The 13,186-nt window shown below is 57.0% G+C and overlaps 3 protein-coding genes across 3 annotated transcripts; 1 reads left to right on the plus strand and 2 right to left on the minus strand.

Annotated features, from left to right (window-relative positions):
- Positions 1-409: 409 nt before the first annotated feature.
- IE81DRAFT_364991 (hypothetical protein) lies at positions 410-2,295 on the minus strand. Its single transcript, XM_025516903.1, has 2 exons — positions 1,236-2,295; positions 410-1,149 (listed from the first exon to the last, which is right to left on the minus strand). Exons 1-2 carry the CDS (start codon positions 2,095-2,097, stop codon positions 479-481), a joined length of 1,533 nt encoding a protein of 510 aa, XP_025371643.1. The 5' UTR covers positions 2,098-2,295; the 3' UTR covers positions 410-478.
- A 383-nt stretch (positions 2,296-2,678) lies between these two features.
- On the plus strand, positions 2,679-10,007 carry IE81DRAFT_321380 (hypothetical protein). Its single transcript, XM_025513321.1, has 6 exons — positions 2,679-6,736; positions 6,814-7,238; positions 7,302-7,509; positions 7,579-9,008; positions 9,079-9,230; positions 9,314-10,007. The coding sequence occupies exons 1-6, from the start codon at positions 3,129-3,131 to the stop codon at positions 9,782-9,784; spliced, it is 6,294 nt and encodes a 2,097-aa protein (XP_025371644.1). The 5' UTR covers positions 2,679-3,128; the 3' UTR covers positions 9,785-10,007.
- Positions 10,008-10,084: 77 nt separating this feature from the next.
- IE81DRAFT_333777 (batten's disease protein Cln3) lies at positions 10,085-12,063 on the minus strand (the record flags this gene model as incomplete). The annotated part of the gene is made up of 6 exons (XM_025515386.1): positions 10,085-10,367; positions 10,453-10,517; positions 10,588-10,747; positions 10,846-11,364; positions 11,443-11,579; positions 11,725-12,063. 6 exons carry the CDS (start codon positions 12,061-12,063, stop codon positions 10,085-10,087), a joined length of 1,503 nt encoding a protein of 500 aa, XP_025371645.1.
- Between the last annotated feature and the right edge of the window lie 1,123 nt (positions 12,064-13,186).

The raw sequence follows: 13,186 nt of genomic DNA on the forward strand, positions 1-13,186 counted from the left end.
TCACTGTGCGCACGCGTACAGGTTATGGCCGCGCGCACACACCATCACCTGCATGCATGCACAGCATGATTACCTATATCCTACAGCACCAGCAGTCGCGATCAGCACGCGCATGCTCGGCTGCATGGCTCCAGCCTGCCTGCCTGCAGTTACGCGTCACACGACTCCACACTTTTGATCCTCCCTCAAAGGTAGGTGGGGTAGGCAGGCTCTGCTCGAGCAAACTCCAGCAAGGTTCGTGATAAAAGAGTGGTTTTACTGCTCGTCAGGCCTATCGACGACCATCGCACTCTTGTGGGTATTAGATTAGGCAAGGCCAAGTGCATGCTGTATTCACGATGAACATGCACAGGCGCCAAAGTTGCACGGATGTATGCGCTCCAAATGCAATTGGAAGCGAACCAAGAACGCTCGATTCATTCAGATTGATTGCGGTGATAATGTTACAATTGTCCAAAGCTTTGCATAATCCCTCGGATCAAAATCCATACCTCTCATTGGCTTTCCGCTTGTTACTTCTGTGCGCCGCCCATTTCTCTTCCAGCCTTTCCCTCTCCTCATCCGCATGAGCGAAAAGGGCCGAAAGTTGTCCCTTTTGTCTAGCTCTAAAGCCAGCTTTATCTTTCTTGTCCTTTTTCTTCCCGTCTCTATCTCCATCCTCTTCTTCTCCTTCTACAACGCCACCATTGGCTTGCGCTTGTTTCATCGCTGCGGCGACCGCTGCGTACCTAGCGTCCGAACGAGCAGTAGCAGCGGGTGCCTGTCTATTGCTTGCATTCGATGGCGCTTCATACGCTTCCGAAGCACTGCGTCCAGCATCGATCGTATACAGTTGGTCCGCCTTCAATCCGGCTCGAGCAAGTTCCGCATTCGCTTCTGCCGTGCCCAAGGATCGTCTTCCTGCGGATGAGTTGCCTGCAACAGCCGCTTCGGAAGACTGAGAGGAAAGCCAAGATGCGTATTGGGCGTGCGCTGCTGGAGTGATTGGCACCCATGTGCCATCCGGATCTTGAGTCCATCCAGGATACGCTTCTGCTTCGCCACTGTTGAGCGTAGGTGCCGCTTGTACTGAAAATTTGGACTTGAATCCACCAGGCGAAGCGCCGTTCGTTGTGGCGTGCGTGGCAGGCTCAGCATCCTCGGGGGCGTCTGCATGGTGGGAAAGAAGGAGAGCGAGCTGCGACGCTTAGCAAAGCGAGCGGCCAGACTACCGAGGCAGGCTCAGCAGTACTCACCGAGCCCAAAGAAGCCACCTAAAGCTAAAGCATCTTTCTTCTGCGCAGGAGATCGCTCTTGGGCGTCTGCATGTCGTGCTCCCACATTGACGCTCGATGAAGCTATGCGTGGCGTGGCTGAGGCAAGCCTGGGTATGGACATGGATGCCGACGGGACTTTGAGCACTTGCGACGAATTCGGAGCTGGCTTTGCGCTGGGTGGTAGGCCAAGCATGGCGCGGAAGGCATCGTTGCCTTTCGAAGGGTGCGAGCCAGATGATTGCGCACTGCTTGACGCTGCCAAATCCTCTTTCTCCTCCTCCTCTTGTGCCTCCAAAGCATCGTCATCTGCAGGCTCTCTAGTCTCTGGTGATCCACCTTCGTCGACACCTACTGCTGAAGAGCCTGAGCCGGATATCGCGCCCAACTGTCCGTTGGATGCTGTGACGGCCTGATCGGTCTTTGGTGGAGGTGGACCTTTGACAGCAGGCAGCATACCGAGCAGCGAGTGCGTCTTCTTCCCTTCAGAGCTCTTCTCTGCTCCATCTTCGAGCCGCGGTCGTTTTGTTGATGCTGCACCCACAGCAATCGTCTCTTCGCCTTCGTTCTCCACATTCGACGCTCTCAAAGAAGAGAGCGACGCAATGTTGATTTGCCGCTTCTTTGGTGGCGCTGGAGTCTGAACTAAGCAGTGCTTACTGCTCGAAGTAGTAGTGGGAGCAGGAAGCAGCGAAGCCAGGCCCTTCGAGACATTGCTGCTCGAAGGAGCGATGTGGCTTGCTGTTCCAGCAGCACTCGTCTGTTTGCTGGGTCCTGTAACATGGCTCGGCCCGCCCTGCTCGTCCGAGCCGGAGTCAGAATCATATCCGGACACGAGCGGCATGTTGAGCTTGTCTTGGAGAGGAACTCAGCACCGCGGTGCTCCTGAGTGGTGGTGTCGTCAGTCGAGGCGTAACAGGCGCACAAGCGCCTTGGTGCGCGCTCGGGTTGTAATCTATGTGAACAAGTCGTGATCGAGTGTACAGGTAGTGATGGGGGGAAAAAGATGGTGCAGGCAAGAGGTCGTGGGCTGGCCGACACGTGATTGCGCATCAAGAGGATCTGCGCGAGCACGAAAAGCGGCAGGTCCATGCATGCATGCATGCTTGACGTAGCAGCACGCAGCAGCAGTCGTGATCGAGTGACGAGTGACGTGGACACAGCAATCAAGAATCAACGCGCGCGGACATCCAAACTCGTGACTTAGTTGGACGGGCAGCAGCGGATCGGCGGTGTTCGTGCTCGTGGGGGTCCTTCCGTGAAGCGCATCATGCGCAGCTCTATACGGGCATGCAGGAGCATCAAGAGCAAGCACACAGCAACCGCCTGTCTGCCGGTTTCAAAACCGTAGCGAAGAGATGAGAGGATCATGCAGCTGCAGCAGGGACCGCTAGCAGCTGATGACTATCGTCTATACCCATGGTGGTGCTGGGCAGTCAGGCAGGCAAGCACTTATTGCTGTTCATCCGACTGCATCGCGCTGTTGCGTGCACTGATCACTGGTTGTCTCCCATCTTTCCCCCTCCCCTTCATACCTCGTTCCATCTGCTCGATCACCACCCGTTTTGTCCTCGTGCTTGTCAAGACATCAGAGGTCCTAAGTTGCCTCGCTCACACTATCTGCGCCACTGAGCGCCAGACCTCACGACCACATTTCTCACGCGGTCTCTGTTTTTTCTCACCTTCGCAACTCGGCCTACACGTGACGCACCGGCCGGGCAGTACTTGATCGTACACGTCACGTCTTCAAACGCCAAGCGCATACATTCACGACACCTGCAACGATTCCGGAAAGCATTCATGAGAGCAGCTTGAAGCCCCCACTACTCGGCTCAGCTGTCGTCACTACCACCGCATACGTTTCCCTCCTCCGACATGAGCGCCGAGCATTCTACCGATTCTTCACCTCCCACAGGTGCCGGTGAGCCTTCAACTGCCACACAACTCCAATCAGTGGGAGAGCCGTCAAGAGTGCACGCAGCAAAGCCATCCGTAGCAAATGCCGCCTCCCTCTTTGGTGCTGATGGCGATGCGGATCCATTTGCGAGCATAGCTGCCGAGCCACAGACCGTTGACGGGGCAGATGCAGGTGCTGGTGGCACCACTCAAGCTTCTGCGTTGAGCACCCTTGGAGAAGAAGCGGAGCCAGCATACAGCTCGAATGCGACACCTACCGCCCTGCAAGTGCCAGACAGTCACGCACATAACGACTCGCTGGCAAGTCCGTCAAGCTTGTTCGGAGAGCAAACAGCGAGCGCTGCTGGTGTCGATGACTGGTTTGGGGGCTCAGCAGCACATGCAACTGCCGACTCTACAGGCGATCAGCAGGGTCAAGGTGCGCACGGTGCAGACTTGGCAGATCCTAATGCTTGGCCATCCTACGATGACTATGCTGGACAGGGCGCACAGGAGTACGGCGAGCAGCACGATGCTTACGGCGCCTACGAAGGCTATGACGCGCAACAGGCCCAGAATGGACAGTACGGCTCATACGATCCCGCACAACAGGGGGCGTACAGCGCTCAGTATGGCACGTATGATGCATCTCAGCAGCACACTTATGATGGTCAATATCAAGCCCAAGAGATGCCTCAATCGGCGCCGCAGAGCGCTCAGCAGTATGGAGCGTATGGAGTGTCGCAGCAGCAACAGAATACCTATGAGGTCGGGCAGCACGATTACGGCGCACCTCAAGGTGGTCAGGGCTATGCGGACTATTACAGCGAAGGCTATGATGCTGCCGAGCAATCAGCTCAAAATTACACGCAGCAGGCTGACAGCTACGAGGCCGGCACTGGCCACCAGAATGGCTACGATCCAACTCATGCGCATGCGAACTATGCAGGTCAGCAATCAGCTCAAAGCTACGCTGCCGACGTGTACGGGCAGCAGTACACAACTGATCCTGCCAATCAGTATGGACTCCATTCCGATTACGCGAGCAACGCTGCGTACGACCCAAACGCCCAGCAAGGCGCTTACGACTACTCACGAGCACATCACAACGCCCCGCAAAACGAGCCCGAGGAGAGTTGGCAAGAGTCCCATCGGCCACAGCATGACCCATACGCACCTTCACAAGGTGTGGCGGGTGCGTATTCGAGCGACGGTCAATACTACCACCCTGAGAATGCCGAGACCAACAATTACTCATACGGCGCACAGTACGGCGATGCGACGCTTGTTCAGACAGATCCTTACGATCCTCACAATGGCTACTCTGCTCCTTACGCAGCAGGGCCTTCGGAAGTCCCGACACAAGACGTGGTATCTTTACCGCCTTCGGCCTCCCAAGCTCCACCCAAGGGCCCTCCACGCGGTCCACCAAAAGGCCCTCCGCGTCGCAAAGTGGAGACTGAAGCGCAGCCGGCCAGCAGCACCGCAGAGCAAATTCGAGAGCCAGCAGCCCCTTATGCGGCTGGTCCTGGATCATATGAGAACACAGGCGTGGAGCAGAATCCCACGGAACTTGATGGGGCGGCAGCTGAGAGCGGAGTGTCTGGTTACGCTTCTCCTCAAAGTTGGGCGAACAACCTGGAGAGCGCTGTGAGCCCGCCTCCACGGGCAAATGCGTCCAGTAGAGGGGCCAATCCTTCGACCATTGAGGACCAGATTGTGCCACAACCTCCTGCGCTTACCTTTAGCTCGTACGAGAGTAGCGGGGCCCTCGAGGGTACGCAGCCCAGTCAGGCCGTTGAGGAGGATGCGGATCAGACACCACCAGCGAACGTTGCGCCTCTGCCCTCGAATGGCCCGGATACGGAAGGAGCTGAGGCTGCTCTTCGAGACTTGGATCTGGAAGGCACAGAAAGCGCAGAGGCGCGTCAGCTTGCGGACGAGAACGGCCAAGACTCGCACCACGTCTACAGCGTAGCAGATCCTAGTAACGAGGCGTACGGAAGCTACGCGGCCGCCGCAGCTACTGCTGATGAAGGAGGCTCTGCCTACGAAGCTTTTGGAGAAGAGCCTGCGACTGCTGACGGGGAAGGACAAGGCTCGCTGTACGAGCAGCAATATCAGTCCGGCAGTCAGTCACAATACGGCTACGAGCACCCTCCTGAGCCTTACGGACAAGAGACGCACGTGTCTCAGTACAATCCCTACGCTCCGCGGAATGCCGGTGTGAATGGATCGTACCAAGACAGCAACGCTTCAAGCAGTGCCATCAGCGAAGATGGTGGTTACGGATCTTACTCGGCTTTCCAGAACGGCCTCTCGGTCGATGACCAGCATGAAGAGGCGCCTTATTCTGCCGGCCCGCCATCCAGCCAATATGCGGCTTTCCGCCATGAGATACCGCAGATCAACCACCCGAGCAATGCTGGCGAGGACCCCTACGCCGATGAAGCCCCGACGCCGCGTAGCGCTTATATTCCTGCACCTGGCAGGGATGTCCCAGATGGTAGTCAGACTGCACCTGTGCACAGTTCGTCGCATGACCTCAGTGGTGCACTCTCGCCGTGGGGTGCTGGCGGCGCTCAGGAGGCTAGAGTGCTCACCCCGAGCTCTGGAGGTACCACGATTCAGCCGCCCACCGCTTTCAAGAAGCGCATTCGTGACCTGGACCACTCAAGCTCTTCGGGGAGCTCCGGCGCGTACTCGCCCTCCCAGCAACCTGCGTCGTTGCCGCCAAGCACTGCCATGTCCTGGGGAGGAACGGATCTCAACGGAAGCGACTCACCTAGCGAAAAGTACGGCAGCACCCTGGGCAGATCTGGCACGGTCACTCAGCGTAGCGTCAGCTCTCAAAACCTGCACTCCGCACCTGTCGGGGCAACCGACTCGGCCTCATACTTTGCCTTGCAGCAGTCATCTGCGCACGCTGGTACTTCGCCTGGAAGCATTGGTGCGAGGTCTTCGTCCGTCTATGGAGCGAGCAGTACAAATTTGCATGCGCAGTACTCGTCTGGTCATCAGAGGCAACCGACGGATTCAGCTGAAGAGCGCCAACGGGCGCGTATTGGCATCGCCACTTTTGGTCTGGATGGCAAGCTCGTCACCTTTTTGCCAAACGCTGCTGCCGAGCCTGGCACCGGCTCGGGCGCGGGCGCGGGCACACCGTACGGCTTCGGAGCGGCTACGTCGCGCATGACCGTCCGAGTGAGCCAATTGTCAGCTGCAGTGTCTTCGCACACCTACGGCAAAGCGCTAGACTTTTTGCGCTTTCCTGGGCCCCTCTTCGATGGGACTCCCGGCGCAGCGACTGGTGGTGCGCTTTCGCGTGGAACTAGCGGAACTACGGCAGGCGCTAAAGCTAAGAAGACTGCGCTGGTGAACTACTTGAACGAAGCTGTCGCTGAGATGGAACGAGGTGTGGGCTACCTGAAAGGGAGAAGACCTTCCTTTGTTGGCTCACATGCTCAAGGCGCACCTGTGGTTGAGGATGAGGAGGGTGGTGCTGATGGGCAGCGCGCTGAAGATAGGGCTCTTTTGATGAGACTTCTGCTGGTGATGCTCGAACACGATGGTAACACGCTGAACAAGTGAGTGTGGCACTGCAACGGGGCAACTTGCCCGCTCAAGCGGTCATGCTGACTTCTCGACGTGGCCACCTATACAGTCCCACCTTCGATTCTGCAACGCGCAGCTTACTGCTCGAAGGAACACCGCACGTGACATCCGGGAGCGGCAGTTTCGGCTCAGCCGGACTGCCCTTTGGGTCCAGCCAAGGTCCAAATGCTGAGCAGACGTTGCAGATTCACAAGCTCAGCAGCGTCTTCCTCGATCGGGTTCAGACACTCTTGCGAGCTGGAGAGAGGAGAGAAGCAGTAGCTTTGTCAGTCGAGGGGAAAATGTGGGCGCACGCCATGGTCATTGCTAGTAGCGTGGACAGAGAGTTGTGGAAAAGCGTCGTAGAGCAGTTCACGGACTCTGAGCTGAGCGCACGGTCCTCGGCGGAAGGCCTTCCGCAGGCGACCGAGGACGTGGACCGCCACAGTCTACGCGTAGCTTACGCCCTCTTCTCGGGACAAGAATCCAGCACCAGTGAGTCTCGCGGCTGCATCGAGCCGGCAGTAACATATCTTCTGACCATCTGTCTTTATGCAGTTGCTAAATCATTCCGGACTTCAGAAGCTCATCAGCACGGCCTCACGAACAGCTACGACACCATCAAAGCTCCGAAGGGTGCGCCTCGTTGGCGAGAGGCTGCTGCGACCATCTTGGCGAATCGGGGCGTCAGTGGCGATTCGGCAGCTCTGACTGCTATGGGTGATGGGCTCCTGCAAGGTGGCTGGGTTGAAGCTGCTCACATTTGGTGCGTTGACTCGGCCTGAGCTTGCTCTGCCACCGGGCAGCGCTGAGGTGTTTCTTCCTGCGTGCACAGCTACTTGTTATCGCCACAAACAGCCGCGCTAGATGGAGTGGACGGACCCGCGGTCAGACTCACCTTGCTCGGTGCTCATAGCCCTGCTGCTAGCACGGACTATCTCAGGGACTTGGACCACATCTTGCTCACTGAGATCTATGAGTTCATTGGGTCATTGCGACCGGTAGCGAAGGGCGGGGAGGCCTATCCAGGACTGCCTCACTTGCAGGCCTTCAAGATGCTGCATGCACATCACCTTGCAGAGCTTGGCGACACAAAGGGCGCTCAAAAGTATTGCGATGCTGTCGCCAGCGTTCTCAAAGGAGGCAAGATGTCGCGCCATTATCATCACGCCTTTGTGGGACAGCTCAAGGAGCTGACCGAACGTGTGAATGGAGGTTCGCAGGACAGCAATGGTGCTAGCAGCGGCTGGATGACCCGCAAGATCTCTCAGAGACCCACCATGGATGGCATGTGGAGCATGCTCGAAGGCAGATTTACCAAATTTGTAGCTGGCGAGGACGGCGAGTCGACGGTCGACGCCAAGTCCAATGGCAAAGGCGCAAGAGCGACGGGAAGGAACGATTCTGCCTCTGGCACAAACACCGGTGCTGTTGGACCTTTCTCCCATTACAGCGCCATCACGCCGGACAACACATCTGGGAATATCACACGCGTCCAGTCTTCTGCAGACTTTCACGCCTCGAACGTGTATGGACCGGGCGCTCCGTCGGGCAATGGCAGCTTGCCACCGTCCCGTGCTGGCTCGGCCATGGCTTTCGATATAGGACAGACGCAGACACCCCTCCAGAGCTCAGGCTTCGAGACCAGCTACCCGTATGGTGCGCCATACAGTGCCGGTGGCTCGGAGTGGGGTCAGCCCCCTACGGCAAGCTCGCTCAATTCGGCTTATGCCAATCCGAGCCATACGCCTGATCCGTACAGCAGCGACAGGGGCTCAGACTATGGTGGGGGTCCCTACACTAGCTACGGAGCGACTGGGAACGCACCGTGGCCGGGAAGCACGGGAGGGTATGGCGCAGGTGAAGAAGAGCCACGCAGCGCCCTGCAGCCACCGGAGGAGCCGTACTACGGATACCAGCCGCACGGAGCTCAACAGCCGCAATTCTTTAGCAACGTCGGTGGCGAGTCGTCCAATGTGGTGGAGTCAGAAGATGGTTTCATCTCTACGATGGGCTCGTCCTTTGGCGCACCGGTTCCGACTGCCTCATCGCACGCTCAAGCCAGCGCTAGTACTGCTCGCTTCGATGAGCCCGACGACGAAGAAGATGACCTTGGCTTTGGGAATGCGAGCACCGCAAAGAAAGCGAGGGAGCGCGAGGAGGCGTCTAAAGCCGTTCAAGAGAGCGATCCTGGCAAAAAGGCAGACAAGGCGCCCGAGAGGCCCAAGGATGATTCCAAAAGTGGGGGAGCCCCAGCAAAGCCTGGTGAGTCCACGTGCACGCCGAAGTCCTGCCTTGCCAAGACCTGCACTCAATTTCGCGCCTCTTTTCGCAGAAATCAAACCCAGCGGCTCTTGGCTTGGCCGAATCTGGGGCCGCAAGGAGGCACCTCCTGCTGCAGATCCTCCGGGTGGGCACAAAGCACATTTGGGAGAGGAAAGCGTGTTCTATTACGACAAGGATCTCAAGAAATGGGTCAACAAAAAGGTGGGTGTTGTGGGTGCCGATGTCGTGACATTCGCTTTCGATTGCTTTGACTGATGCCCGAGCCCCTGCACGCATCGATGTAGGCCGGATCCTCAGCGCCTTCGGCGGCCGCAACGCCTCCGCCTCCTCGAGCTCAAACAGCCTCGCCTTCCGTGGGAGGTCCTGGGGCCGCCAAGCCACCTTCCCGTACGCCAAGCGCCATGAGCATGAGTGCGGCGTACTCAGCTTCGGCAGGTCCACCATCGAGCAGGTCTACGCCGCCGCCGCCGATCAGCGAAGAAGGTTCTAGCAGCCAAGAAACGTCCCTACGAGGTCTGGCAGCTCCTCCGCCCTCGGCATTTAGACAAAGATCCAATCTGGGCGATCCCAACCTGCCAGCTGCTTCGCAACCGACCATGCACCGATCGGCGTCGAATGCGAGTATGCCAGGCGGTGGCGCTGGACCACCAGGAGCCTCAGCTACGCCTCCTCCACCCCCTGTTGCCACCGGCACAGTCGGTCGCGGGAACAAGAAACGGCCGATTGCTAGCCGCTACGTCAAGGTGGATCCGTGATGGTCGGCTCGAAACTCGCTTGTTCGAGTAGTTGTAAATGTACAATATGTTGCAGATCCGCTCTTATCACCTTGCCCTTGCCCCCTTGATGCATTGCCACGCTGACGCCAAATATGGCTCTTGCCACGTCGACAGACGCGCTTGCGTGGCATGGTGTAATGACGATCACCATATCTGCTATCTGGTTGCGAAGGCGGAATAACTCGATGACATTTAGATTGCGGTGACGAGAGACGGAGCGGTAGAGCGTGAATCAAAGCTTGCTGGATTTGTGCATCAGCAACTCAACATGGTGGAATTCTAAGTCCCAGCCTTGACCTCTTTGCAGAGCAAACGGCCCGCAGCGACCTGTCGTCCGCACAACCACAGCTCGAGGGGCATAGAGACGAGCGCGGCAATAAGAATGCCAAAAGAGTCTGCCAATCCAATGGAGCCTATTCTGAATTCGTGTTCCTGAGACAGCCTCGTCCTTCTTTCCTGCTCCGACTCGGTGGCCAGACTCGACTCGCCATCAGCAGCACGGGTTGTCGATTTGTCTAGCGAGTTGGAAGAATCTCGTGAGAGTTGATAGAAGACCGAGACGCTGTGGGGTCGGAACAAACGTGGCGTTGAACAGCGGCTCGTATTCGCGCTCTCCGGAAGGAGATGGCTGCAAAGTGTACACTCACTAGGCGCTGCCCCCTGCGAGTCCCTCTAGGCACACGAGAACGATGACCAGGGGGCTGGCGATGTTCTGTGGCTTGACAGCAACGCTCAGTTTGTGTGCGTATCAGCTTCACGGACGGGCTGCAGACTGCACTCACGGGCGAGAACCAAGCGGAGAGACTCTCCGAGATGAGTATGGCCAGTAGAAGACCTTGCAGGATAGCCGGTATCCACAACAGCCGCTGAGGAATAGCTGGCAGACGCAAGATGCTGATAGACGATCTTGAGAGAAACACGAACGTCTGATATGTCAACTGGCTGCGCAAGGTGAGGGCAAAGTCGTAGACAACGGCAGGTCAAATTGAGATGAGTCTCGTGCGCATGGCTGACAGCTCGCAGCATGGCCTGGCACTCACTACAGAGGGTAGTAATCGCTAAGCTTCTTAATGAAGAGCGAAAGAATCCAGTGTTCGCTGGGATCCGGCAGTGGATAAAGCAGCGTAGACGCTACGCCTTGATTGATCGTGTATTCGAAAAAGTAGACCAATACAAGCGGAGCAATGTAGACAAGCAGCATGGGCTTGATCAATTGCATCTTTCGAGCAAAAGGGACCGACACTGCTGCCGAAGTCGGAAGGCCTTCCGGGTCTTCTTGATGGCCCTGCGCGCTAGTAGCTCCAGGTCTGGCATCGTCATTTTCCTCTTCGCCGTCCACAAAATCCGCGTCAGCTTCTTGCGTACCAATCGCAGTGTAGCCGGCTGGCACCTCGGCACCAAGCGCTTCTTTGCTCGGCAGGATGACAAAGTATGCCAGAGCCATGATGCCGGGCAGAATTGATAGCAAGGTCAAACCTCCTTTGACGCCCAGAGGTCTTACGATCCACCAAGCTGCAGCGCCTAGTAGTCCAGCAGCACCTGTACCCGAAGCGAACCAGCTGTTCCAAGCGAGTCAACGGGCCGACGATCAGTCGCAGGTTTCCCGCATGTAAGAGCGTACATCCATTGGCACTCACCCAACTCCGTCACCCGCTCCGCTGTGGCCGTACCTCGTGTTAAGCTGCAGGAAGGTCAGTTCGCCAAGACCGGAGCTGAAACTAGCCATACTGATCCCGATCAGTTTGTTTTCCAGCGAAGTCGAGAACGCAATGAGCTGCGAGCAACGTGAGTGAGCGCGGAAGCGAAGCGGGGTCATTTCGCGGTCAGTCCTGGATCTTTGCGACGCGGAGCCACTGGATTTGCAGCAGAAAGGTTGGCGCGACAACGCCAAAGGCCTGCAATGACGGAACGCAACTCACAATCATCCCCACAAAGCTGATGGTGGAGCAAGCGACGACCCTCCTAGCATATCGAATCTCTCCCTTGAGCACATAAGGCCAGATAGCCTTGGCAACGAGTGCAGGGGCGATGTTTGCAGCAGCCACCACGCCAGTCGGCACCCCTCTGGGTAAGAGCTCGAGCGCAGCAGTGAGGATGACGACATACAGAGCATTGTTGAGTAGACCAAAGAGAAAATTGGATAATCTGAACAAGATTCTGGTTCGGGTCAGGGGCAGGTGGGAGTCGGATGGAGAATGTGAATGTACCACGTATGCATGTGGTCGAGCAGGGGAAAGAGACGAAGCATATGGATGCATGTTGCGCAGCGTGGAGCTGGATGCGCTCGATCTTGCGTCTCCCACCGATCTTTGTAGATCCTCCAGTTGTATGCTGCCTGCTTGAGATCGAATAGACTCTGATTGGCTCATGAGTCACGGGCGGGAGATGAAGAGCATGTATGCGCCGATACTGGGGAACCTTCTGTTGTGGAGACGTTCCCCTGTGAGAGGCAAGGCGATGCGGATGATCTGAGCTTTCATCCGCGCTTGTGCTGGGCAGCGCTTTGTCCCCTTGAAGCCAGGCCCTGCCAACGTGCGTGTTGAGTTTCGCTCTAAAATGCCATCGATAGCCAAAGAACTCGAGGCCAAGGAGCGCAATACGTAGGTGAGCTCCTTCCTTCAGTCCAATCGCACTGTCGAGGAATGGTGAGCTGCGGCTCGCAAATTTCCTGGCGACGGATTGGATAGCTTGTGATGAAAGTAGTGGTGCGGTAAGATTAGGCGTCTACGGTAGGTAACGTATGCTGTGCATGCATGCATGCCCATACATGTGTGATCGACTGATCGGTCTCCAGGCACACGCATCCTCTGGGCGGAGCTATGTACGCGTGCAGCCAAGATGAGATCGCGTGTGCGAGCCACGTGGTTTGGTATAGCACACCGTCACCGTCGGTCTCCTCTGGGATAGTCGACCTTCGGCTTGTGCTGAGGCGAGGAAAGAAGCGTTGCATTTGTCATTCCAATGTATATGTTGACCATTCAGAATATGTTGCACCATGAGGTCCATGCCATAGTCGAAAATAATCCTCAGCCGGTCAATGAAGTCGGCTACGTGCGCTTGGCACTCGACTTGAATCACGGCTTTTTTGAAATTGAATGAGGGATCTCGATCTTGCAAGTTTGGCTCGAGAGTTCCGTAGCTCACGCCGCGCTTTAATGCACCATTCTTGAGCGATAGGGAATATTTTTAAAACAATGATATTTCAAGGGAGCGATGACGCCTCGTCTACGGAATTTATCAGCATGTTGACGATTGCCGGTGGTATAGGTCGAGCGCCAGTTGGGAGTGGTTTCGGATCTGCTCTGAGAGCGACGCGCGATAGGTGATCTCTTTCTCGTACGAGAAAACAACGAGGTGGGCGCTACGCGCGCCCACCGCCGC

The sequence above is a fragment of the Ceraceosorus guamensis genome, assembly GCF_003144195.1.
Source record: "Ceraceosorus guamensis strain MCA 4658 unplaced genomic scaffold IE81scaffold_11, whole genome shotgun sequence".
In the NCBI taxonomy this organism is placed as follows: domain Eukaryota; kingdom Fungi; phylum Basidiomycota; class Exobasidiomycetes; order Ceraceosorales; family Ceraceosoraceae; genus Ceraceosorus; species Ceraceosorus guamensis.

Bases quoted from the DNA above. Each gene is read 5' to 3' on its own strand.
- IE81DRAFT_364991 (XM_025516903.1), bottom strand. From the start codon at position 2,097: ATGCCGCTCGTGTCCGGATATGATTCTGACTCCGGCTCGGACGAGCAG. The intron at 1,150-1,235 runs GTGAGTACTGCT...CCCACCATGCAG, and splicing joins AGGTGGCTTCTTTGGGCTCG to ACGCCCCCGAGGATGCTGAG.
- IE81DRAFT_321380 (XM_025513321.1), top strand. From the start codon at position 3,129: ATGAGCGCCGAGCATTCTACCGATTCTTCACCTCCCACAGGTGCCGGT. The intron at 9,009-9,078 runs GTGAGTCCACGT...CTCTTTTCGCAG, and splicing joins GGGAGCCCCAGCAAAGCCTG to AAATCAAACCCAGCGGCTCT. The intron at 9,231-9,313 runs GTGGGTGTTGTG...GCATCGATGTAG, and splicing joins AGAAATGGGTCAACAAAAAG to GCCGGATCCTCAGCGCCTTC.